The 26,658-nt window shown below is 40.4% G+C and overlaps 1 protein-coding gene across 7 annotated transcripts in view; it reads right to left on the bottom strand.

Annotated features, from left to right (window-relative positions):
• The window catches only part of tln2a (talin 2a), a 92,915-nt gene that overhangs the window by 36,710 nt on the left and 29,547 nt on the right, over nucleotides 1–26,658 (bottom strand). For all 7 annotated transcript variants that reach the window (XM_044190709.1, XM_044190730.1, XM_044190740.1 and 4 more), the window contains 15 exons: nucleotides 15,145–15,316; nucleotides 14,130–14,227; nucleotides 13,200–13,329; nucleotides 12,761–12,913; nucleotides 12,232–12,374; nucleotides 11,894–12,021; nucleotides 10,431–10,494; nucleotides 10,206–10,310; nucleotides 6,371–6,526; nucleotides 5,529–5,630; nucleotides 4,689–4,765; nucleotides 2,463–2,643; nucleotides 2,065–2,178; nucleotides 1,712–1,820; nucleotides 786–994 (listed from right to left, as the gene is read on the bottom strand). In XM_044190709.1, coding sequence (XP_044046644.1) covers nucleotides 786–994; nucleotides 1,712–1,820; nucleotides 2,065–2,178; nucleotides 2,463–2,643; nucleotides 4,689–4,765; nucleotides 5,529–5,630; nucleotides 6,371–6,526; nucleotides 10,206–10,310; nucleotides 10,431–10,494; nucleotides 11,894–12,021; nucleotides 12,232–12,374; nucleotides 12,761–12,913; nucleotides 13,200–13,329; nucleotides 14,130–14,227; nucleotides 15,145–15,280 — 1,905 coding nt within the window. In that variant the 5' untranslated portion in view covers nucleotides 15,281–15,316. The remainder of the gene's footprint in view (nucleotides 1–785; nucleotides 995–1,711; nucleotides 1,821–2,064; nucleotides 2,179–2,462; nucleotides 2,644–4,688; nucleotides 4,766–5,528; nucleotides 5,631–6,370; nucleotides 6,527–10,205; nucleotides 10,311–10,430; nucleotides 10,495–11,893; nucleotides 12,022–12,231; nucleotides 12,375–12,760; nucleotides 12,914–13,199; nucleotides 13,330–14,129; nucleotides 14,228–15,144; nucleotides 15,317–26,658) is intronic.

The raw sequence follows: 26,658 nt of genomic DNA, 5'->3' as shown, positions 1-26,658 counted from the left end.
CAAGCTCTCAATCTTTCCAACTACTTGCATGCATAATGCACAAGTGTATAAGGGGTTGTCCCAAAGCTAGATACACCTGTGCATTATGCAGATTACCAGCCAACAACTGTACAGTACATTAACTTCTGAATGATACTTCCACAACAACAAACTCCTAATAGACCCCAGTGAGAACATGAGTGAATAAAGTGTCCTTTACAATATTTTTAAGCAAGTTCCGTTTCCATAAAGGCACAAGATGCCTGCCATTCAGCCTAGCCTCAGTCGGAGGTCATTATTCAGAATGATCAGGACAATCCAGTTAGCTGAAGCCGGCCAGCAGCAATAGATGTTAATATAATTAGGAGTAGTTTGGAGGACCAGGAGAGATGCTGCATTATTAAGAGCTGCTCTGCAGCAAATTTGATGAACTTTTTAGGATGTCAATTTGGATGGAAAAAAAAAACAGTGTGTGGACATCCAAATACACACAAAATCTGGAATTTCAAGTAACACAAACGGGGAAAAGTTTGCTTGCTGCAAGGGCTCAAATCCAGAGTCAGGCTTCATTTTCACCCATTATTCTCCATTTTCTGTCTCTTTCAACAATCTCCCACCCCCCACCCCCGTCTCCATTTGGTTTGGGTTCAATATAGTGTGCAATTCTTCTTCCTTTCACATTTCAGTTTCTACACTGATATCTCCCATTATGCCCTTCAGACTTTATTTGCCTTACAGTATAAAAAAGACAATGTTTTGACGAGACATGGTATCATTATCTCCATGTTTGAGGTTCCTTTGCTCACCTCTCCAGAAGCCGGCTCCACAGCCTTGAGCAGATCAGACACGGCCCCTGCTAGTGTCCTGGCAGCCCTCATCAGGTCATTACCTCCACCAACGTCGTCCTCCATCAGTGCAGCCAACAGCTTCACACCCTTTGACATTTCTGTCAGGTTGGAGGAGATGGTGGTGATGGCACACCCCACGGCGGTGTAGTCTGTGTCAGTCGGATCACCTGAGTATGTGGAGAAAGGACAGGATAATAAGGGCCATCAGATAAATAGAGTCCTAGAGAAGTGAAGAAAACAAAGCTTATCCAAACCCAAAGAGAGAAAGAAATGTGATTGCTTTCCAGTGAGTCCTCTTAAGATTCACAGACTCGTGTAAATGGTCTAACCATTCAACCAAGAGTCAGTTAAAGGCAAATATTTTTGAGATTAGAAACTGCATAAACGCATCAGTCCATTTTAGCACAGGGAAATAAGCAGGAAAAAGTACAGACATTAGGTACTAATTGTTGAATCTAAGGTACAGATAAACTTAAAAAACAACTGATCAACTGACTTCAACTTGGAATGGTTCAGAATGGCACTAGCCCATATTCACCAAACCACAGCAGGATATGAGGGAACTATCTACAATGATGTTAATGAACACCAGACTGATGGAAAGGTTCTGCTTTAAAGTCACTAACTGGCCAGATAACTTTAACTCTGCAGAAAATAGCACCCCTAAAATGTACTGCGGGCAACACTTTCACTGGTTTCATTACAGATTCCTAAAAGGCTTATAATAAATCCCACAAAGGCTATGCAACAATATATAATGTAGCCTTGCTCTACTACCAAGACATTGACATTAATGATTGTATTGCCAGTGAACTGCTGTAAATCCAAGCCTTGGTAGCAGACAAACAGAACACATTCTGCTGAGTCATGCCAGTGCCACTGACCAGCTGTGAGGTTGACAACGGAGGCTGTTCCCGCAGTGATGGCATCAACCTGGGAGTGGATCTCATGTTTTGACTCATCCATCTTGTTCTGGATCCACACCTTGGATGCCTATAAGTACACAGAGGTAGACCACACCAAAAGCCATTACTTTGCATGCATAAAATGCACCTAAAACATGGCTGTCAATTTGCAGACAACAATATTATTTATCACTAAGTATCAATTTTGTTTTATGGTTGTTTCACTGAAAGCATGCATTGAAAGTGATATATTACCAAAATATGTGTATGGAGGATGAGTATGTGAGGGTTTTACATTAACTATAGACACATGTATGTGCACTGTACAGTACCATATCCTGTCCCAGTGGTGGCAGGTTGTCGACCTCCCCTAGGTCTATCTGGGCCTTTTGCACAGCTTGCATACTGGTGTTGATGGTTCCCATCAGAGCCTGTTGTGCTGAACTCTACGCATACAGGAAGATAAACAGGTTCATTTCTCACAGAATACAGCCTAGAGTCATTTTTCAAGAAACTTTGCTGAGGGAAGATGACTGTCCCCTTTGTGAAGCTAATTGTTCTCGTGTAGGAACCAGCTACGAGGAGGGGAAAAAAGGTGACAGAGTGGAGGCTGATGATACCTCTTGCTCAGTGATACCACCTAAAAGAAACTTGTATGAGTGGCATACACCTTCATCAGTGAATGAAAATTACACAAACATCGTAATGAGAGCCATTTTGCGGTTCTTACCAGCGGTGGCATGTGTCCACGGTGCATCTGACCCATTGTGATCTGCTGTTGAGCAGATGGCATGGTGCCCATGCTAAGAGACTCGGTGCCAATGGAGCCGGAGCGGATCACCCCTGGCAGCGCCACCGAGCCATGCTCCACCCGGCCCACACGATTAAACTGCTGCTGAAGGATGGTGGACCTGCAGGTTCACAAACAGGCAGTTAATATAGTATCTATAAATGGTAAGGGATTATCACCTGTCTTTAAAACACCATGTTTTTCAAATTACATCCTTAAGTTAGTAGAATGGAACGCACAGCATGAAGACAAACTCTTTTAGAGAGTAAATCTGGTTACAGTTGCAGAGAAAATTTTAATGGTGAAATGAGATGAAATATAAATCCAGGGGAGTGGTGATTACTCATTATCCTCTCAGCCACTCAAATTACTTGTCTCTCAGCTTTAAAAAAGCTGTGCCAATCACAGTGGAACATGATGAAAATGCTTCACCAAAATGTAGAGAAGAGACCAGAACAAGTTCTCCAAGTAGGAAAATAAAATGGTTGTTAGATGTAAATACAACACCCTACAAATCTGCAGCCAAAGACAGAAGGAGAGGATTTTAAAAGATGAAATTTACATTTGTGAGGATAATGACATTGCCATGTTTTGTCATTGCCTGGTTTTATTTTTCAAAATAGTATTCTGTATAATAACCAAAAGAGGTAGAGAGCGAGCAGGAATGACAACGGTGTGAACTTCTACAATATTCATTATTATACTATAATGTAAAAAACCTGTTGATTAAAAGCAAAACCGGACAACCCCCCCACCTCCAAACAATACATAATCCAACACGTTGTACAGATGCATACACAAATACACCATCAGCCAATGCAGAAGCCAAATAACAGAGCTAAATACAGCTGTATTGTAGTTATATATTAGAGACTAGCTGAAACTGTGGCAAAATCATGAAGAAAAGAACATAAAGAGGGAAAAAGTCACTAAAAAGAATGACAAAAAGGAGCATGTTTCTGGTTCTTGGCTATGTGTGTGAGTGTGTTTATGGGAGAAATTTAACACCAGGCAGTGTGGTTGTGTTCATTTGTGACAGTGGGCAACTAACACAATGCAGACTGACACTGCAGAGTCTTCCCCTGTGTACATCTGGAAGACAAAGCTTTGTTTTGTTTTTCCTCAGATAAGGCCTTCCAGAGTTCGACTTGCTATTTGTTTGCAGTATTAAAGACTTGCCTTCGGCCCTGCGCACAAGCCCAGATATAACAATAGGGAGGGGGGATACAATAACAATTGCAGCAAATACTCTCTCAGTTGAAAGCAGGAACGCAATATCAATTGAGGCTAGATGGGAAAAAGGGCTTCAGTTATGCACTCTGAGAGTCCACTGTGGATAAATGAGGTAATACATATCTAATCAGGAAATGTTCAGATAGAGCCTTTGCTTGTCCACTGCAGCAAAATGTCCTCACATAATGATTATCTCTCAGGATAAAAGTCCAGCTAAGGAAGTGTTCATGTGGTGAAATGAGGTCCTGGAAGATGGATGTGCGAGCTGTGATCGAGGACGGTAGTGAGAAGGAAATTGAAAAAGGACCCGGTCTGATTTTGGACAATATGCAATAACTCTGTGTGCTACTCATGGACAAACCATCATCATACCAAAGTTTATACAGGACTATAACACAGTGAAGCACTGCAGGGATCATGTGGGAACTACTGTAAGGATTCATCTATAGAACTATTTCCATTTTCATGCTTTTGTAAAGCTTTCTGTATGCAAGTATATCGTTTTCTGCAGAATTTTTTAAAGTTTTAAACTGTCTCCAACAATGTCAAGATGCCCTGTTTGTCCTCTGGTTTCAACAAGACTAAGAATCCCCAGCCATGCTAGCAGCTCTGTGAGGCTGTACCTGGCACAGTGTTGCAGTGAGCTGAATGCTAACGTTAGCATGCTAACAATGACACCGCTAAATGCTGATGTTTAGCAGGTATAATGTTTACCATCTTAGTTGAGCAAGTTAGCATGCTAACATTTGCTAATTACCACTAAACAAAGTACAGTTAAGGGTTGACAGGAATGTCGTTAGTTTGTCAATTAGTTTTGCAGGTTGTGAACCAAAATAAACTGAGTTATCACATCTGTGGAGAACACAAATGTTTGTAGCCTACCAAATTTCATGGCAGTCCATCCAAAGAGTTGTTGAGTACTAATTTACATACTTTTTTGGTGATACGGATTCCTCAAGCATGGTTGACTCCTCATCACCTTCTAATCCAAAGCGGTCCTTGCTTTGCTTCTGCAGGAGAAAAAAAAAAAAAAAAACACCAAATAGCCTATTAGTTTCAAAAGGAGCCCACAGTGATACAGAAGCTGCCCTGAGGCTATATTTGCTAAATGTCAGACTTAGTGTCACATAAAAAAGAAAACCTGGGCCCAAATTCATCAAGCGACTCAGAGTAGGAAATTGGTCTCAGATTGACACATATTTAATTCTAATTTTGGCTTTGGATACACTAGATGAAGGTCACTTAAATTAAAATGCCATAAATATGAAATAAATCAGCAGTGAGCAAAATAGTGTGTGGAAGTTTCACTTGTATTCATGTTGTGCTGCCCTTCAACACACCTGTCCTGTCACACACTCAGGTGTGCAGATATCTGTTCAGTATTTTGAAGGCATTAGGCTGAGAAATTACATATATTTGTGTCAACGTTCTTAATTGAGGAAAAAAATAACTGTACGCTGTTAACACTTAACCGTTTTTAAGTCACTTGAGATCATGATTGTACAAGTTCTAACGGTTCTGACGGTGGTCGTTAATTATAATTGAGTTAATGATAACAGTTCAAGTGACTGCTCTAAACAGCATTATGAGTTCTTACAGTGTACCTGTGCTACATGAGCCCAGCTGCCCTGTACTTGTTTTCATTTAACTGCAGCTGTACCACACAGTAGGCCAAATACACCAAGTATCAACAGATGTGAGACTTTACCTGCCACAGGAGGATATTATTGATTCACTATGACTCATCTGTTTCTCCAGAGATAAATGTCTCACCTTTTTGAGGATGATGTCGATGTAACCAGCAATGAGCTGAGAGATCTGTTCCCCTTCAGTGGTCTGCACTGAGTAGTAACTCTCTTGGTACTCCCCAAAGTCCTACACACACACACACACAGTCCCATCTTAAACATGCATTTTATACTGGATTGTAAGGAAAGTAACCACTGCAGGGCTTGTACTGTACACAGGCTGAGGATTTACTGTGAGGATTAATGTGAATCCACAGAGCCTGCTAGTTTCTGATGAATACTACACATTGTGTTGCGTGACATCAAACTGCTGCAACATCCAGAGAGTCAGACTAACCAAAAGAAGCATCTTGGAGCCGATTTCATGTAGGAAACGGAGCAGAAAAATCTGGAGGATCTTTTAGTAAAAAGTAAAATGTGAGCGACCAATGTGCTGGCGGGGTGGCCCGGTCCAACTTACAACAGATCAAAACGTGTGACTCCATCATGTGAACGACAAATCAAAACTCAAAACACACACCCTAAACCACAAGGTGCTCTGCTGAATAAACAGGAAAGAGAGAGCGTGTTCATTTAATAGAGACAGTGCCTCTACCAGATCTGCGAGATAAAATCCATGTTGCTCATTGACTCTGGGTGCTGACACAAAGCAGGGATATTGACAGGGAAGACAAAAGAGTCTGTTCAATAACTGAAGTGCACGAGGGAATGAAAGGACTGGCAGACTGAGCACTACAGTGATTGTTTTATGGCCACTGCAGGGAAAAGTTGGGTTTACTGTAAGCCTGTCGTTCTTATTTACTACTAGGGATGTACTGGTCAGTGTGGATGCAATGAATAAAAGATAAAAATGGGTGAAAGTCTTACCAGCGTGAAGCTCTTGGGTGACGCAGCCCACCTCTTCACAGTGGTAAGTGGCCACTCCTGAACCACATCTTTGGTCCTCTCGTCCACCCTCATGACAGACTCTTTGGTGATCCCCAGGAGCCGCGGCACCAGCTTGTTCTTACTCTTCATCTTTTCCTGCAAAAACAAACTTCATTTGATCCTTCCAAACCAGACAAAAACACCGCCATTAAGCACAAAACACCAAACAAATACTGAAACAAACTGGACCATAGATTTAAGATACCCTAAACTTGCCAGCTTCCCCCTCTAACTGAAGCATCATATTTTTTAGATAACAATTAGATAATTTTGCAACTATTGTCGGATGGAAATTACCACTGACAACACATCATCTGGCGATGGCTGACGACTCAGACAAGAACTGGTATTAACTGCCAACAGGTGTCAACCTACTATCTTGAGCTTTGGTTAGAAATGTGATGGTTTCTCTCATACAGTCAGACAGCAACTAGTTCATTTGACAAACTTATCAGTACTGGACTTTGGGGTTTTTATCTACACTTTTCAGTCACTGAAGTTTTATATCAGAGCAGTCTGAGATTTTTAATGGAAGAGTTTGACAAAGCTCTGTGTGTACTTGTACAGTGAGTTGCCTTTTCCTGTCAGCTGGAAGAGATCTGCACTCTTTGCTGTATTTTTGTGAAGCCCTGTTAAAGATAACTGTTTTAATCTTTTATCACTTCTGTAGTAAGGAAATCAAACTGCATCACAAAATCTCAAGACTGGATTTTTTTCTGAATTAACTTGGCAAAAAAAAAAAAAAAGCAATTAAACATTTCGCTCCATTTAGATGAAGTTATTTCTTTTCTTTAAAATATTAGTCTGTACACCAGCTATACCTGGACCTGCAATGGTTAAATGTATAGACATTTTAGGTTTACATACATATTAATCCACACTTTGTATTTCAATACACACACACACACACACATTTGTTTCACTATCCACATGGGGGACAGTCATTGACATAACGCTTTCCCTAGCCCCTTACCCTAACCATCACAACTAAATACCTAACCTTAACCCTAAGCATAACCTAATTATAACCTGTACCTTAAAACCAAGTCTTAACCCTCAAAAACCCTCATTTTCTGTCCCCACTGTGACACAAGTCCCCATGAGTTAGTGTGCATTCAGGTTAAAATCCCCACCAGGATATAAGAACATGAAACACACACACACACAGAGAGCCTCTGACAATGGCCTATGGGCCTCTTTGAGTACTGGAGCAATTAGCACTCATAACACTGCCTGCAGTGGTAGTAGGATCATCTTTACCCACCATATGCGTTTGACTGCTGGCGACCATGCAGTGCTCCCTTACATCCACTAGTTTCAACTGAAGCTTTGTGTGTTTTAATGAGTCTCATCTCGTCTGTATATACAATTGTAAAACATGTAGCATCTCTGCTTTTCTTTGTCTTATGTACACAGGACACTTTACTCTCATTGGACCACATTGTATAAATCAAAGGTAGAATGAATAAATGAAAACAGACGATCAACCAACAAGACACCAGCCCCCATGATGCAAACAAACCATTTTAAAAGGTCAGTTTTATTCCCTTCAGCGAACAACTCTGCCCACATTCATTTTCTTTCATTTTCAGATTCCTCTGCCTGCTAAGGGTCTTACTTGAATAAAAGGCATGTAGAGAAAAGCAGATTAACAGTTCAAGCAACAAAATTTAAATTCATAGGCCTGGCAGCCTGAAACTCAAATTTAGCTATTAGACCGATCTGCCAAGATGGGTATTCTTCTGTCTAAGGAGTAAGTCTTCCCAGTTAGTAATTAAAGCGTTATGTCTTAATCATGTCTTTATCTGCCTGTCAAAAACTCGCAACCTCCTCCTATATTCTCTAAGCTTCTAATGTCATACACTGAGTCGACAGAACTTCTTTTCCTTTCGCTTGCATGGAAAGAGAAAGCGTTTCTTCAGGAGCTGCAGTCGGTGAGCAGATGGACAGATCGTGATGGGCTGTGATGTGAGGGCAAAGAGGTGAGTTGTGTAAAAGTCCTGGAGGGCCTGTAAACTCTCCGGGGGAATCCAGGGGCGTTGGGGGGGGGATGACGAGGATGACGGAGGTGCACAAATAAAGATGTCAAACTGATCAAGGAGAACACAGATCAAAGGTCCGGAAGTAGAGTATGGTTTAAGGTTTGTGTGCATTAAAAGGAATAAAAGGCAAAGTACATTGTGGACTTGCAGGACTGTGGAATGTGTGAGCTACTGCAAGTGAAGATTTGATGAGGTGAGCCCCGATCTAATAGGGAAGTTTTTTTTGTTTGGTCTTTTTTACTTCATCTCTGCCCTTATCCTCTGGTGCTGAAAGCTACTGATGAAAAGCCAGGAACCGTCTGGCAGAGAGTCAGCAACAGCAGCACAAGTGACTTTTATTCAAGCAATTACCAGAAAAGATCTCATTCTCTACGAGAGCTCAGCAATGAAGTCAGTAAAAAGTGACAACTGGACAGCAATTTATCGATGCAGACAGGGCAGTTTCCTATGACTTTATACAGGATGTCCCCTTGGCAGCAAATGAGTTATCTGTCACTCTTGTCATAGCGGTTACACTGGAGCTACAGTTGGAAATCAGTAAATTGCTCATTCAGCAGACATCTGCGGGCAGTTGGACTTATTTGGGAGAGTTACTGTCCCAGGTTTGCCTGTGCCATGTCTCCCAGTCTCCCTCATTCACTCCACTTCCTCCCCACTCGCTCTGAAATAATCTTCCGTGCCACACTCGGCTGCACAGACACATTTGGTTTCCTTCCAGAAACACGCTGAACTCCCTGCAGACAAGCTGCTGCCGGTGTGTATTTGTATGTGTGTGTGTGCTGGTGAATAAGTGAGACAGAGAGAAATGTAAGAGACGTATGTGGGAAAATGCATGGCATGCAAATACCCAAGGGTTCCTTCTTTTCTATACTTCTGTCAAACGTCTGTTTGAGTTTCCACATTTGTAGAAAGAAAATGCCTCTGTAAATGAATAGTTTGGCCTATCAAAATAGCTTCGTAAAATGTTTTTTCAACCCAGTTTAATGTAAAAGGAGTTGAAAAATGTTACATTTGCCAATAATGAAAATACTTTCAAATCATTAAAAAAATATATCTCAAAAACCATTGCAAAAACGTAATGTATATAACAAAATAAACCGTAATGTTTATTTTAGCGATGGATAATAAACATGCAGTTGCTGAAATTTTGCATCTGAGCAACATTTGTGTAACCAGGACATTTTGTAGATTTGGTTTTGAGAGAGCAGCTTTATTATCCAGCACTGGTGCAAGAACACGCACACTTTTGTTTTTTGAACATTTTCAGATCTTTCTTTGCAGTCTTGTTTCAAGATTTTAACTTTTAAACTGAGCTGATCAGAAAGTGTTATATCTAAAATGGATAAAGGTTTTCTTTTCTAACATTAATGTCAGCAGAGTTCCCTACTCACATGTTTTGAGTAAGGCATTTCTTTGTCCTGGTTTGGGTGACATGAGAAGCTTTTGAAGGTTCAGGTGGACACAGACAATCTCCCCACCTGCTGGGTACTGGGTACCCCTTTATCCAGTTAACCCAGAGAACAGATTCCACACTCGGGACATAAAAGGCTTCACCTACATTTCAACTAATTCCAAAATCTGCTTCCCCCATTTTTACATAATTCAATTGAAAAAAGAACTTCAGGCTAGATTTTTCACTTTTTGAGGGTGGATGATCTTTTCATTGAATAAAAAGGTGCAGTGGTACTGTATTTTTGTGAAGTCACATAGATATGTTTATTTTACAACTTTACCTTGACCAGGAAGAAGGAGACGCCATATGTCCGCAGAGACCGTGCCAGTTTGACATATTTCACTTTTGCTTCAATCTCTGTCATTTCTCCACAGTTTTTGTGTTCCTGTGGGTTGGATCATACATGTGTTCAGCATCTGAACAGCTGACGCACAATTGCCCAGTGAGCTGAACGTAAAACAGTCAATACATGCAGTATTTTTTTAAAAGGACAATGTGACCACACCTGGAATATTTTCTTCTCAGCTCCTCTCTGCTTTATGTATTCTTTGGGTAGAAACTCCTTCAGGCTAGAAAATAAATGAAACACAGAAGCTGAAATTCATACAAAAAGCATGACCTCGTTTTTTTCTGCTACAGCCTTAGGGCTCAAAAGAGCGCTCAATCTTGTAAACTCCCGATGCTGGATTTAGAATAGGAATACAAATGTTCCCATCAGTACTTTCACGAAAGGTTGAATTCTTTTACCTTTAGTCAACTTTATTCAAATCAAATGAGTTCTACACCAAATATTTAATAAAGAATCTGGAGAGAGAAAAAAGTTTTCTTTAAAATATCGTAGAAAAGGTTTCAGTCGTAGTCATCGGGACACTGTTTTCAGAATCAAGACGTTTCGGCTCCCATCCGGAAGTCATTCTCAATTGTGAAAAAAATGGGACGGGAACTAGAAATTACTAGAACTAGTACTACATGTCCAGAATGCACTCTCAGCCTGTGGTTATCCTACTTGGGCAATCAACAAAGTTAAAAGAGCCAAAAAACAGGACAAAAGTATAACAGAACCAAGAAGGAATGGTGTCTCCATTCCTTATGTATCTGGACTGTCTGAAAAACTACAAAGGATCTTTAGACAGCACGATGTTCCTGTTTTCTTTAAACCAGGCAACACTTTAAGACAGAAACTCGTTCACCCTAAGGACAAGTTGCCCACACAAAAACAGAGCAATGTAGTCTACTCCATTCAGTGCAGTGAGGAAAACTGCAAAGAACGTTACATAGGTGAGACCAAACAGCCACTTCACAAAAGACTTTATCAGCACAGACGACATGCTAACTCAGGATTACAGAGCGCCGTGCATTTGCATCTAAAAGCTACAAACCACACATTTGAAGACAGCGAGGTGAAGATTCTAAGTAGAGAGAAGAGTTGGTTTGAACGGGGCGTCAAGGAAGCCATTTTTGTGAAAAAAGAGAACCCCTCTTTGAACAGAAATGGTGGTCTGAGATTTAATCTGCCCCAGATCTACCACAGTGTTTTAGCACCTTGGTCACGCCAATCACATGCTAATCAGGTACTTAACAGTGATGAAGTAGATGCAGCCAGAAAACAATAGGCCTGATTACTGATTACTGGGCCATCTTGGAAACTATTAGGTCAGTTTCAGGTGAAACTAGCTATTAACAGATACTCAGGCAGATTCCTGCCTGAGGGCAGGGCTTATGTAACACAGAGTATCTTAAATTTCTAGTTCCCGTCCCATTTTTTTCACAATTGAGAATGACTTCCGGATGGGAGCCGAAACATCTTGATTCTGAAAACAGTGTCCAGATGACTACGACTGAAACCTTTTCTACAATAGAACACTCCTGGACGAATGAGGGACTACACCGTCTTTTCTTTAAAATGTCAAATTATTCAATATGGACTCTTCATGTTGTACCACTGAGAAATGTGGGATAGACGCTTACTCTAAGAATCCAGGTTTGTGTTTATGTTCTATGTGAGGTCCAAACTGGATCTGGGCCTGAATGCCTCCAAACTCACAGGCCTTGTCAAAAGATACGGGGTGGGAACCGTTCAGGATGTCATCTCGAGCCTGAAAAGACAAAATAAAGCCTTTCATTCATCGGGATGTGCTGTCAACTCCAGTAAACACATCTGATTTAGCTTGAGGCGCAAAAACTGCTCTGCTCTTGAGACCGGCAACTTGCTGCTTCAACAGCGACTAACTGGTTTTACTAGAAAGTGAATGAAGAAAAACAAACAAAGTGGGAGACACAGGTACAAATAAGTGTGAGGATCAGACCTGTACATAAAGCAGATTGAGTTGGACTGGGTCTCGGGAGTCCACATTCTGGTCGGAGTAGAAGAACTTGCGTCTGAGCAGAAGGGTCTCGTTCTCGTCCACCCCCTGCTCTCTGAACGTTCTGCTGTGGTCCAGCCAGTTCACTGACAACAAAAAATCACAGCCGAACGGGTCAGATTATAGAAATCCCTTCCACAAAGGCAGACAAATGTTGATATGAATATCAGTTAACAATAATTCAATCTGTGTGGTTACAGAGAAAGGAAAGGATTTAAAAGCAATGAGAGATAAAAGACATCCTTGTCGGTTTGGGTGTAAGTGATCTGTATGGTTTAAGAATGACCTTAGCCAGATTACATGAATATCAACATCAAGTCTTTTAATAAGGGGTTGCAGTGGCAGTGAAGGATGGTAGATACCACAGGTAGCTGTTAAAATGGGCCATTAAATGGCCACCATGTGATGAAAAATAGTTGGGGTGTTTTATGTTTAAAGGGTATCACACTTTTGTTAAGAGGGAAAAACTCACGGTCATCGTCTGTGTGTAGTTTGGCTTTCAGCTTCTCCATTTTTCTCTCGTCTCGCAGCAAAGTCCTGTCTTTCTTCAGCGTACCCATCCCATCCTCCTTCTTCTCCTCCACCGTCTCCTGGATCAGAGAGTATTCCTCATAGTTTGTGATGCCTGGAATCAAAGGGGGGGGAGTATCCCCCAGAGTCAGGTACAAAAGCTCTTGTACGCCAACAAAAGCAATTCAAATTGGTAATTTTGTGTATTCACATTCTGTTTTTATTTTCCCATGATAGAGTGATCAATCTGCATGCTTTCTGAGGAGCAAGGAATGGGAAACAAGGTTGTTTTAACACTTTAATGAATATGCTTTTAAGTAGGTAATAAAGGGCAAGTGACAGTACACCTCAAACACATGACTTAAGCATGGAGAAAAGGGCTAGTAAAAGAAACAATGTACCTATTCTACTGCATATAGTCACAAGCAGCTCTCCCACTGTTTTAGAGTCATCCACCATGATGGTTTTAACGGCCCCATCCAACATTTTGATTTTCTGGGGCTTCTGCTTCTTCTTGTATTCAAGGATATCCTGCTCAAAAGACAAAAAGGTAGAGAGACGAGAACAGAGAGTCAAAAAGAGGAGAGAGGAATGCAGGAATTGAATGTAAGAGAGAAAGAGACGGGAAGAGAGAGACTGAAAGTACCCGCTGAGAAAATGATCAAATGCATCCAGGTTGCGTGGAGAGAGGGGAGAATACAGGCCAGAAAACCTTATTTAACGGCTGCCTATCACAGCCCGCTGCTCCCTTCCAATCACAACAATAAGGAGAGATTTGGTTCAGAATAATTGGTCACAGTCATGCCTTCTACCTGGGTTGCCTTTGGTGAATTTGAAGAGGAGAAACCATTTAGAGCTGCAAAACCAAACCCCCAGATGTACTGAGAGGGAGCTCTACACGACAAACCAGAGTCAGTCGGGCCTGTGGCAGCAGGGATCAGAGACTGAAAACTTATAGGCACTTTGAATAGCTTCCTTTGATGTTTTCGTTTTTCTTGATATCCAATTTTATCCTGTGCTTTTATTTTCTCATTCTGCTTCACTGTTTTTGGACTCTTGTGTATGGATTAGGCCTAAATTATATTGTACACTGTCCTTATTCCCAGTTGTTTTTAAAACAGCTAAAAATATAAAGTATTATTAAATTAGTTAAATTGCTGATATTTTCTCCATCATAAAGCACTTTGTCAATGCTCCATTTAAATGTAGATCATTATATTGTACCGCACCTTGGTCATATTTGGAGTTTGGAGGTTACTAAAATAACAACTATACACATGATCTGGGTATAAATGCAAATTTGTTCAGTGTGTGTATGTGTGTGTATTTACCCCACTGCGGAGCATGTAGTAGTCCAGTGTCCTTCCGGACTCCAGCCAGATGCCTTTTCTGGGGTCTTCATCAGACAGAAACAGGCCGTAGTCTGAAGCTGGAGCAGTGAGGAAACACATCAGCATTTTAGAGACTATTGTGATGGAAGTTATTCCTCATGCTGTCAGAATACGATACCGACCCGACAGATGTGGGGCATCGAGAACAAAGCTGAGTGTCGGCCATAACAATTGCTCATTTCACCCCGTTCAGTTACGACGTGTTCTGTGATGCTGGTCAATAGAAGAATAGAGCGCTCTTCATGCACATCTGTAAATATGGCGCAAATGGGAATGATGATGTCGGTGGCGTCAGGTGGAAAGTAAAGTGATCACCTATATACGTTACTCAAAGTCATGAAAGATGGTAAGCTATGATCAACTGGGCTCCAACGTGTGGTTTGCCACGTGTCTCGGCCAAGTCACATTAAGAATGTATGACTCTACGGTCGCCTAACACAAAACTATCATGTAGTCTGATCCCAGCATTAGTTTATCATTACATGTTACACAAGACAGAAAAGAAAAAAAGGGAATCTGAGGGTCGTGAGAAGCACTTGAAAAATGTTTCAAAAGCGCTGAACAAATGAAAATTTTGACTATTTTTACTTTTACTCTTCTTAAATCTTTATTACAATTTTTGTTGTTTTGTTTATTGAATCTCACATTAAAAAAGTATTTAAACTAGTTTGTGAGCCCCCGAACATCCATCCCCCAAATAGTCAAATTAAAGTAGTAATATGCCAAATCAGATGCATATCAGCGCAAACACACAGCGTTTCTCCAGCAGATGTGTGTAAACACCAGTGACACACATCTAGCCTATAAACTCAACTTTCCAATTAGATGCATCGTGTATTCTATGGATGTTACTCCGTCTGCATTATTCCTTTGCATCCCTGTTTCTTTTACTGTTTACACGCCATCCAGTGTCCTTCCTGTGAGGCTGTTTGTTTGTTTTTTTAATCATTCTCACCCTGTCCAGTCTGAGCCTCAGGAACCCTCTCTCTGATTATCCTACAGGCATCATAGACTGCTGTGGAGGGCTCAAACTGCATCGTCTTCACAACGTTGCACTGGCGAACGCAGATTTTCAGCGACAACACCACCATCTTGATAGGCTGTGTGGGCGGGGGCTGCAGCTACACCTGCGCAAAACAAACACAGAGAGGGGAAGGACAGAGCCGGAGAGGTTGAGCTTATTGCATGGCAGGACGCACCAGGAGGTCTGAACCTTCAGCACAGTGATGAAACTCATTGACTGTGATGAATGAGCCAGATGTTGGAGGAGAAGAATGACTTTTCTGTTGTTACAGAGAGGGCACATTCACTTTACACTCTGTCTGATACACATTTCTCTTGGGTTAGTTGTGATTTTGGAATTTACCAAAAATTGCATGAATCCATTGTGACATCACTTCTATGCTTGATAAAACAGGTAACATCTTTTTTTATTTTTCCCAATAGAAAAAGCACAACCCAAAACCGTTTTCCACTTCTCGCTTCTGAAGTTAGGCATGCTGTTATGACACACTCACACACACGAGGAAAAATTTCTTTCCCTTGTACTGTCATAAACAATGAAATTTTATGAATGTGAAGAAAGTGCTAATTTGTGCACAGCGAGGCCATTGTTATGCTTCATAAAACAAAAGAGCCGACAACAAATGTATCACTGTTAGAAAACAGCCCATCTGGTCCCTGCTGGGGACAATGAAAAGAGTCAAGGTAAAAAATAAAGCAACAAAGCTTTCCACAACAACAGGAACTGGAGAGGCAACTCTCCACAATCTTTTTCATAATAGATGTGTGAAACAAACCACATCTTAAAACATTGCACTTCAAATCCAAAATCTGTTTTTCTTTGCCAGTGACACATACATCAACAAGAGTCTGAACACACAGCAGCAAAGCAATTTCCAGCTTGTTATCTTTTCAAGATAAAGTCAATATGGCTCTTACACTGTTAAACTAACAGCATGGTCCATATTCTCTTACCACATTTAAAAGTTAACCACAAAACCATACTGAACAACACGCTGTGGGGGCACTAAATGTTGAGCTGTCAGCCTGCTACCTCGTAGTCTGTCTCACTAATAAATATTTTATATATATATATACACATACACACATACTTAATTTATAAGACCACAACTTTACTTTTTTATTTCACTCTCACTGCTCTCATAGCGCTGTTTTTAGTCTCAGCAGGCAGCCATTTTCAGTGAAAAGGCTGTAAAAACCCACTGTACACTACCTACTCAGCACCAAACAGCAGAAAGACTCAGTTAGCAACTAGCCGGTGAACATAGTGGAGCATTTAGTAGCTAAAGAGACATATTTCTCTCAGGAGTTGGTCAAGACCAAAAACAGAGCTAAAAGAGAGTGAACACTGGAGTTACAGGTGGCCACAAACATGACTCCAAATGAATGATAATGTTGCTCTGTAACTGCTGGATGTGTAAATAAGCAACTGCTTGCTAACAAGTTCACCATATCAACTTAAAAAGGTGATGATACGTCAATGTTGGGTTTCCGCTGCCCCCAAGTGGCCGACAAGAAAAAAATATACACTGCAGATTTAAATATGAATAAAATACCTAGAAATATGAAGTGTACATTTTCAGATTCGACACTACTGTGATTCGCAGAGATTAAATGCAGGAAGAAGAAGAACAGAGCCGGGATCTCCCTAACAGAGCACCTTCTGTCTGGGACCAATGGGAACACAGGGCTCCTCTGTGCCGGGGGTGATGGGGGGTGGGGGTCAAAGGTGAAAGGTCAGTCCGGGCCACGGCTGAAGTGCACAGACGGCCCCTCATCTGCTCCGCTAGCTTCTGACCCTGACTCAGAAGTTCAGAATCTGGTTCCTATGCAAGATGTGTTCAGGTACAGGGGTGAAGGTGTTTGTCTGGCTCACAATGTTGACACTCCTCTGCAGTATGCTGAAGCGAATTGTGCTAATAATACAACTAGACATTATTTAAGGATATACAATAAGTTAACAAAAGAGTTTAGCATTTATTCTATGAAACACACTTATTTAAATATAATATTAACTAACCAATCAACATTTTAGGCAGCCTTTCAACAATGCCTCTGAAGATCAGTAATGTTTTTTCCAAGAATAATAACACCTGTTTCTTTTTTGGGGGGGGGGGGCTTAATAACTGCCTTCATTGGTGCACTACTTTTTATTGCAGCCTGTAAATTCGTCTCAGTTATTGCTTTGGGCTCCGTCTCAATCAGTAGAGCACTTCCACAAACAACCTGTTGATAGCGGTTGGGCCAATGCCAAACACTTTCTTACAATAACTCACACTGTCAGAGCTTTAAAGGACAAACATCACCCTAAAACAGATATGAACTGTTATTTCTAGTGATCCCGCACTGTTCAGCCTAACCTGTCAGAATGAAAAGGTCTCTCAAGTGAAGGATCATGACAGACAAAACTCTGAGTGGTGCTCTTAAAAAGACCTGCCTAAGAGCTAACTCAGTGAATGAAACCAACAAAAGCGACTTTGTGGAAACACTGACAGGGCTGAGGGTGATTTACAAGATTATGACCGCATTTTTGAAATCCTGTATGGTATGAATCCACAAAGCATCACCATCTGGTTCAGAGTCACGGTTATTTCTAATTTTTTCTCCCTTTTTCTGTTTTGATTAGATCACAGACTGGAGCCTCGGTGGTCTGTTTTTTACCCTTGGGTGGTATTTGTTCGCTTCCACAAATGGACTGTGCAAAACCACAGAAATAACGTGATATTCCTCTGTTAGACCGTAACCGCTGCAGCATCAGCCTCTACAAGCCTGAAGAATTGTCAGACAAACAGCAGGAAGAAGTACAGAGATAAGAGGAAGCACTGAGGGAAGAGCATGATAAACTAATATGATGAAATGGTTATCAGTGGAACCACCAGCAGGCTGAGCAGGACTATAGAGTATGAACTAGAGAAAGCTATTTATGGCTGTGTAACTACAAACACAGAAATGACTTTTGGATTTTAACATTATCCCACATCATGGTTCAACATCTTTAACGTGACTAACTTTGCCGCAATCCACCGTACCCTGAGGCGCCTTTTCATTTCTTCAATCTTTTGAATTTAGACAATAAGCAATGGCATACAGAGGAGTAAAAATAAATGCTATACTGCATGACAACATGTCCCAGCCATTAGATGTGCCCTCTATAGACATTGCTTTCTTTTTCATGACTTGGATTTGTTTGTTTGTTAGCTGATACCTCTAAATCAACTGTGACATCATGTTTGGCTATATACTTTAAGGCTTTTTCAAGGTATCTGGGGAGAAAGAATACAAAAACAAATTCTGTATCAATACTGAAATATTCACAATAACTGTTCGCTCAGGTAACCAATTTGACCACAAGCTCCACAGGTTGTTCTGCTCTTTTCACCCAACTGGAACAAATTAGCTTCAATCATGCAATTGAATGATTGAGAATGACTTCCGGATGGGAGCCGAAACGTCTTGATTCTGAAAACAGTGTCCAGATGACTACGACTGAAACCTTTTCTACGACATGCAGTTGAATAAAAATTTGACCAATGGTACAATTCCCAACAGATCACCACTCTCAGTAGTAGGGCTAAAAACTGACAAAGCACAGTTTGCACAGTGGTGCCACCAGCTATTTGGGAGCCCAAGTGAAATTCATCATTTTGTAGGTGTAAAAAAAATAAAATAAAAAAACAAAAAAAACAAAAAAACAAAAAAAACAAAAAACAAAACTTAATCAGTTAACACAAAATCCTTTTCAGTCTTAGCAGTAATATGAAAATTGGTTTTGTCACACCCAATGGTTTATTTATCCCTCCTTAAAACATGTTGAGCCCTGACGTGAATCCTCTGAATTATAATTTATTTCACTGCACGCAAACAATACACATTTCTAGCAAGGACTGATTTGTTTCATAAACAAACACAGCTGAAAACATCTTCAACTTGTTTAACCTCAAACTTTTCACCTGATAAAATGCAAATCATGCAAACAAAACAAATGATGAGCTTGATTGTGAGCACGACACTCCAATAAAGCCAGTTTTTAAAAATGAAGGTAAATCTCTGGTATGGACCTAATGCAATTTAACAGACAGCTCTCTCAAAATGTAATCCAAATGTTTTGTGTAAAAGAGCACCAAAAGTGTAAGAGAATCACAATAAGTGCATATATGTATAGAGAAACTTTTTTTTAAAGATAGGACATGCTTTAAAAGCATATTTTTCCAAACAATATCTATAAGGATACCATTACCAGTACCAAAACCATCTCTAGCATCAGTAACAGCACATGGTCCATTAAAAAAATTATCTGTGTAAAACCATGGAATGTCTGTACAAAATTTCATGGCAATCCATCCAATAGTTGTTGAGATATATCAGTCTGGACCAAAGTGGTGCCATTTTTAGCTGTGCCACTAGCATGGCTAAAAATCTGGTTTGAAGGGCATATTGTTGGTCATACTCAAATCTTAATCATGGGGAAAATGTTGAATGGAAAATGCCTTCAATATAATAACTCAATATATATAAACTGGCTCCATTATCCAATCCTGGGTTTGGCATTTCATGAGCTAAACAGCCTATTCAGGTCAATTAAGACTAATAAATTGATAAAATTACAGAAGCACAAGAAGTTTTAGCAGCACAATTTGTATTTGTCCACTGCAAGGAACAAATAAAGCAAGCAGAAATACTACATGAGAGGCTGGTGACACACCACTTGCAACTTGAGTTCAACTTGAGAAGAAGAGCAGCTGCATTTTCAGTGATGACTACAGCAGTGCAGTGAAGTCTCACATATAGCAACCTGCTACATCACTCTTGTGTTCATCTCTCTCCATGCTGGTGCAGGCCCATCTGTTTGCTTGCATGCTTTATTTATCTGCCTGCTGTATCTGACTGTACGACTCATCCACCTGCTGCACCAGAGTGCCGTCAGTCTGCAGTTTTATCTGTCTGCTTAACTTGCCTACCTTTCAGCTTTGCTCCTTACTGTTGATGCCAACTCCTGCCAAACAAGAGAGGAACAGTGATACCCTCCACAACATCAAGAACCTTTTGCAGTCATCAGTAATAAGAAATTAATGCAATTTTTACATCCAAGATTAAACAAACACACACTGAACCACCAACACATGGAAAAATAACACACACAGACAGAGAACACAAATCCATAATCATTAATACGCTGTACACTCCCACACATAAGCACAAAGCATCCCTCCTCCCCCTCCTGACTTTAAACCCAACTGCACCAGTTACACCTACACTCCTTTGATCTATTGCAGGCTCACATAACAAAGAACATTCAACAGTACCACTCTGCTGTACGATAACATTTTTCATGTTTACAATGACAGGAGAAGCTCATTCAGGGTCAATGAAATCATAGCGGACTGGCCTTTTGTTAAATAATTAATAGGGATCTTCAGGAAGTATACAGGAATATGATACTTTGATACTTCGGTCACATGATGACAACTGAGCAATCTCCATGCTGATGAGATATGGTTGAGAGCTTTTCAAAAACCAAGCAAGTGGGCCCCGATTTAAGAATTATTAGCTGTGTTGGCAGCATAGCTCTAGGGAGTGCAATGTCTGTCGGTCAGTCCTCCACTTTGGATGGATTGCCATTGAATCTCTGACTTTTCCTCTGAGGTTGACATTTTTGATCGTTATTGAATGTATTGGATGGATTGCCTTGAAATTTGGTACACACATTCATGGTCCCGAGAGGCTGAATTGTAATAACTTTGATCCCCTGATCTTTCACCTAGTGCCATCATCTGGTCAAAATTTCTATTTCTCCAATACTACTGGTTTATGACCAAATGCCTGCAAAAGGTTAGTATGCTAACATGCTAAACTAAGATGGTGAACATGATTAACATTATACCTGCTAATCATCAACAGGCTAGCATTGTCATTATGACCAAAGCACCGCTGTGCAGAAGTACAACCTCAAAGAGCCACTAGCTTGGCTATAGACTCAGATCTTGTTTTTGTCAAACTACTATTTTCATGTCAAAATTAACTTTCACGTTTCTGAAAAGACAAATAACTTGAGGAAGAGCCCAAAACTACAGTTCAGCACATGTAAAGCCAACACTAAGTTTCACTACAGTAAGGAGAAAACATAGCTAGGGATAATGAAAGAGTCAGCTGCGTTCAAGCAGCCAAGCCCTGAAGGTGCTTCTTAGCCTTGTATCATACTGACCCGATAAAGAAAGCACACACTGAAGATGTATATCTACCTCTTGCCAGAGACATTGTGTTGGTGAGGCCACTAGGAAAGTTGACACTACTTGTACTACACTTCAACAACAGAGTAGCCTGGAGCAAAAGTGAAGGCAAAAACTGCACCACAGAAACGTGAATGCTGCAGACAGCCTCGATGAGGAGAATGCGGTTCTGTCTTCTCCTCCCACTATAGAGGGTTTGCACACACATTTGTCACAGAGACTTACTGATTTTTGGTTGTGGGCTAGATAACTAAACAGTAGCCTAAACATTAAGGATATAGAAACACATTAATGAACACTGAATGAATTCCTAAAAGGAAAGTAAGAATTCTGTGTGAGGTCCTGATTTTACTGGTTGTAAAATGTTGAGGACACTGAATGTTAAAATTAAAATGTTATAAATAAAAGATACTAAACTGAATAAAATGAAAACAAAAATTTCACAAACTACTGGTTCATTTATATAATTTACACAATTAATTCATATGATTATTTCATAATTCGCTTTAATTTAATAATGATCACTTTTGGGTTCCATATGTGCAAACCATTCTTCTTTTGTGGAGCAGTTTAAACTCAGAGAGGAGGGTTAAATAAAAGTTAACGGTGCAAACAGCTAATAAGCTATGATAGCTTCCTCCATTTTGGACTCTCTGTTCCCTTCAAATTCAGCACTGTCATGACTGCAAATCCATTGGAATTAACAGATTTTGCTGAGAAATGTTGCCATTTTAAATTATGTGTAAATGGGCCATTATTGAGTAGGTTATCTGTGCTCCCTGTAGGTACAGTGTACAATCTATAGCCCCAATTTACCAGAGCTGGGAAATGGACATCCAAGAGAAAAAATGTTGACAGATGCCAAACAGTGTGAGCTGCCGGTATAGTTTGTGTTAAGCATCGTAGTGTTTGAGTCAGTAGCTCAGAGACATGGGATTCAACATACACAGTAAACGAAGACATCACACCAGAGGAGGGCAGAGGCAGCGCACAGAGAACACCAAAGAGTTAGAGGAAAGCAGGTTACATTTTGCTACTGTACATACACAGATTTCGATTTCATTTGGAAAAAACGGACGTCCTAAGAGTCAGACAAAGGCTTGTGAGATAAAAGGAAAATGAGACCGAGCACTGGAACATGTAGCTATTGTTCAAGAGATCAATGAGGCAGAGCAGTGCCTGTTGGGAATGCCCAGGCCCTATTACAGTAGCATGGCCTCTAATCCAATAATAGAACAAGCCACAAGTGAAACAAGCCAATCCTAGAGGAGTTCTGGACCAGGGAACACATTAAATATTTGGCCAGAGCATGTCGGTAGCCTAGTTTCAACATCAGGGGCAAACTGGGCTAACACAAGCATGGTAATTAGTCCATCTGATTTCTTTGGTTTACCTCTGATTAGCATTTCTGTGTTTTATTTTAACTCGGACCTTGGACTTGAATGTTTTGTGTCTGCTACAGCAACATACTGTATCTGCTATGTAAATCACGTGTCCTGTGTTCTTCTTTGGGAAAAAAAAAATTAGAAACCAAAAAGGGAAAAATGTATATTTTATATTTTTCGTTACATGATGGTGCCCCTTAGTTTTGTCTACGCAGACAGAGACCTTATTTTGACACAGCCAATCAAATCTTGCATAAAGCAGTCACACTGAGCCACTCAGACAGCAGCCTGCTATTCAACACAAGAGCCACAGACTCTGAATAATAACCACATTAGCTTTAACAAACATTAAATATTAACAAAACATGAACACACTCGTCTTTTTGAACGAGCCACCAAACAAACATTCACTGGGGAAAAATACTCTGCTAGCGTCAGTTTGCAGGCTAGATAGCTAATTAGCTGCAGAACATTAAAACAGCATGTAAACGTACCTGTAAATGTCACTTGGGTCCGGTTAGATGCTGGTGTGGTCCTCACTCATCAATACCACTAACAACACGCTGTCTGCCCATGACATGTAGGCTAGCAAGTTCGTTTACTTTGTCTCTAGTTCCCTACGGTGTAACACCGGCACTCGGACAGCTGCTGTCAATCAAACACAGACACTGACATGTCCCTCCAGCCGGCTGAGACGAAAAGGAACATTTCTGATGTTTTTCTTCCTCTTGATATTAAAAAAACTATTAATACATTTAAAAAACACATTGACATTATTTTTTACTACAAAACTGGATGACTAAACGTGATTTCAGGTGGACTTTAATTTAGCAACTTGTTGTCTCCAGAGAAGTTGAACAAGTATTTTCAAATAAACACTTTAATTTGCAATTAAAAGCATAATGATCCTGACCTAATGCAATGCCACTTGGGCCTGCAATGGAAAGTACCTGCAATGCACCACTTCATCGTTAGTCTTCATCATTACCATCTTGAGTGGGTCTAGTGAGGGAAATCTGTGTGAAAGGACCCGGTGGCACCAAATTCAATTAATTTATACAGAATAATCACAATCAGTGTATTTGCTCATGTTAGATGCTGTCATGTTGAGTTCAAATGTAGTTTTAAGTGTTTTGACCACTTTCTGTACAAACAAGTGTTTATCTATATCATGCATCCGTTTGTAGTTCCTCTTTAATTCCCCTGGGTGGGATGAATAAAGTTTCTCACTTTTGACAATTATGACAACATTATCCATGAATGGTTTTAAGATAAGATAAACAATGTTTACCTTATTACCTTAAACATAATTCTCGTATTTCACACAGATGTAAACAAAAGCAGGCTTCTCATTTCTAGCCGACGACAGTGGATTTTGTTGGCTGAAACGATGACCGTTGCTACCGGATTGTATCAGCTTTAGCTGGATAGCATAAGCTAATGCTAAAACTCTGGGAGTTGCCTGGAAACAGTTCCAGCTGATTAGTTTTAAAAACGAGAACCCTGTAAAATGGTCTTTAATATGCATTTGGTGCCTACACACATGATATATTGGGAAAATGCTGAGGCTAAAGCGGCATGTCCCAGGCAAAAGTCAGCATCCTCGCCAGTTGAGGATCCATGTAGAAAACATGGGCATAAAAGGAGCAGCATTATATTGCAGGGTAGAGCTAGTAGGCCCGTTATTATAGTATAGTATCACAAATACAACTTTAATTAAAATGTTATTGGTTCCAACATAACCAAATCATGTTATGTTAGAATGGTCAACAGAAAAATACTTTGACAAGCAACGCAGTGGTTAAATTTTTGCCTTAATGTTTGTATTTTCAAACTTAACAGAAAAGGCTTTTCTGGAGTAAAAAGGATGAGGACGAACCAATGAGTTTGGCAAACACTAACACTAACTAAAGGCAAGTTTGGCTGCAGTTGCTGGAACATAAACTTCCAAAAAAAAAAAAAAAACAAATAAAGAGCAGGGCGGAGCCACTATTGTTTCTCTGGTAAACTCTGGTATACTAGCATCTTTGCTCCACAGAGCAAATATTCTTTTTCTAACTTAACCCGTAACCTCACAAAATAATGTAGCCAAGGTTTGCTAATGATAGGCTCCATGGCATCAGAAGTAAAGCTAGGTTATTGCTGTAGGTACAGATGGTACACAATGATGGACAGTTCTGACACACCTGTACACAGACACGAGGATACACACCCCTTCACACCTCTACTTGAAAAGGAAGCTACATGTGAGAAATAAAGCCTGTTAGCATAATTGTCCACCTGGTTGGTGGTGGGGTCAGGTGACAGACTGCATACACCTCCTGAGTGACAGAAACTACACCTGTGTTGTCTGCCTGTGTGTTTTTGCATGTGTACATTTGTAGGCATGTGTGTGTGTGCGTGTGAGTGAGTGAGCTTGGCAAATGGTTCAGGCAGGCAGGCGATGCATCTGTCGGCAGCAGCACCGACACAGGTGTCGAGTTTCATGCAGGGGAAAGGAGAAGCAAACAGTCAACCCACACTCCCACAAATCCAACATAGATAATCCAGTATCGAGTCATACGTAACGTGGCCATTTATTGTTGAACAAAAGTTGCTAGAAAAAGTGTTCTTTTAAGCTAAGCATATCCTCCTTCCTGTCTTTCCAAGTTGAAAGCAAACCATTAAAAGGGATGGACCTGCGATCAATTCAGCCACTCAACCAGAAGAGAGAATCAATTTTAAATCTGAAGCCAAACCGAAGTCACCAAATATCAACTTTGATGGGTACTTGAAAACAGGGGGGGAGGGGGCTGTCTGAGTTTTCATGAGCCACCACTTCATCCCTCCCTCACTCACTCCCACATTTCAGTTTTCCATTTAGAAGACAGATTCAGCCTTTAACATTACTGTGACTACTCAATCACTACTTGAGGATGTGTTCAAACACAAGTTGCCATGGTTACAGAGGATGGTTGAGGACTAATATCTGAGCTGTGTTATAAGGCATGGAAATGAGAAAACACTAGAGTTCAACTGATATTAACTAAGCTAATGCTAGCTGGTATGTTGTGCTTATTATATTCAGCATCTTTACAAATGCCCATTTTTATGCCAAAGATAAAAAGAGTCAGATTATTCAATGTATACCAGAGACGTCACTTCTTGTAAGGCTAGAAAGGGAACTGAGGCTGTATTGAAACCATAATGGGACACTAATAAATAAATCATAGACTCGTGTAATTCTTTTGGATTCGTAGCTCCTGAGTGAACCAGCTTTCATTGCACATTTAACAGACTGAGGCGGCTGTGTAGTTGGTTATAAATTGGTTTCCCAGGTCTGCAACCATCGATGAATTAATGAATAAATTAAATAATCAACACATGAATAAATGAATCAATTTCTTAGTTGACATTAGAGAGGAACCTACATACTTTCATAGGTAGATGAAACTGACTGGCATTAATCAACCTGCTTTGACAAACAAGGATGTCAAAAGAGAGCATAAGCAGTAAGGCAGAAAACTGAAACTCTCAGGGTGATTTTTAATTTTTATACAGGGATTTCCCCAACAACTGTGATTATATTGCCTTAATCCATTTACATTATTCCAAACTGACACTGTTGCCACTGCCCATGATGAAGGATCAAAACATCACACCCCCACTATGCAAAGACACCACAATCACATCACCATAAGAAGGAGCTCTGCATGTAGCACCAAAAATATACACAGGTATCTACTGAGTGACACACACTTTCCAAGAGCAAACCTGCAATAAGCTCCAAGAGGTTAATCATCCACGCACATTACCCTTTCTTGTCACAGCAGCATGCCTACATCAAACACACAA

Source organism: Siniperca chuatsi, linkage group LG1 (genome assembly GCF_020085105.1).
Source record: "Siniperca chuatsi isolate FFG_IHB_CAS linkage group LG1, ASM2008510v1, whole genome shotgun sequence".
Classification (NCBI taxonomy): Eukaryota; Metazoa; Chordata; class Actinopteri; order Centrarchiformes; family Sinipercidae; genus Siniperca; species Siniperca chuatsi.
Note: the sequence above shows the minus strand (reverse complement) of the source record. Positions and strands in the feature narration are given on the sequence as shown.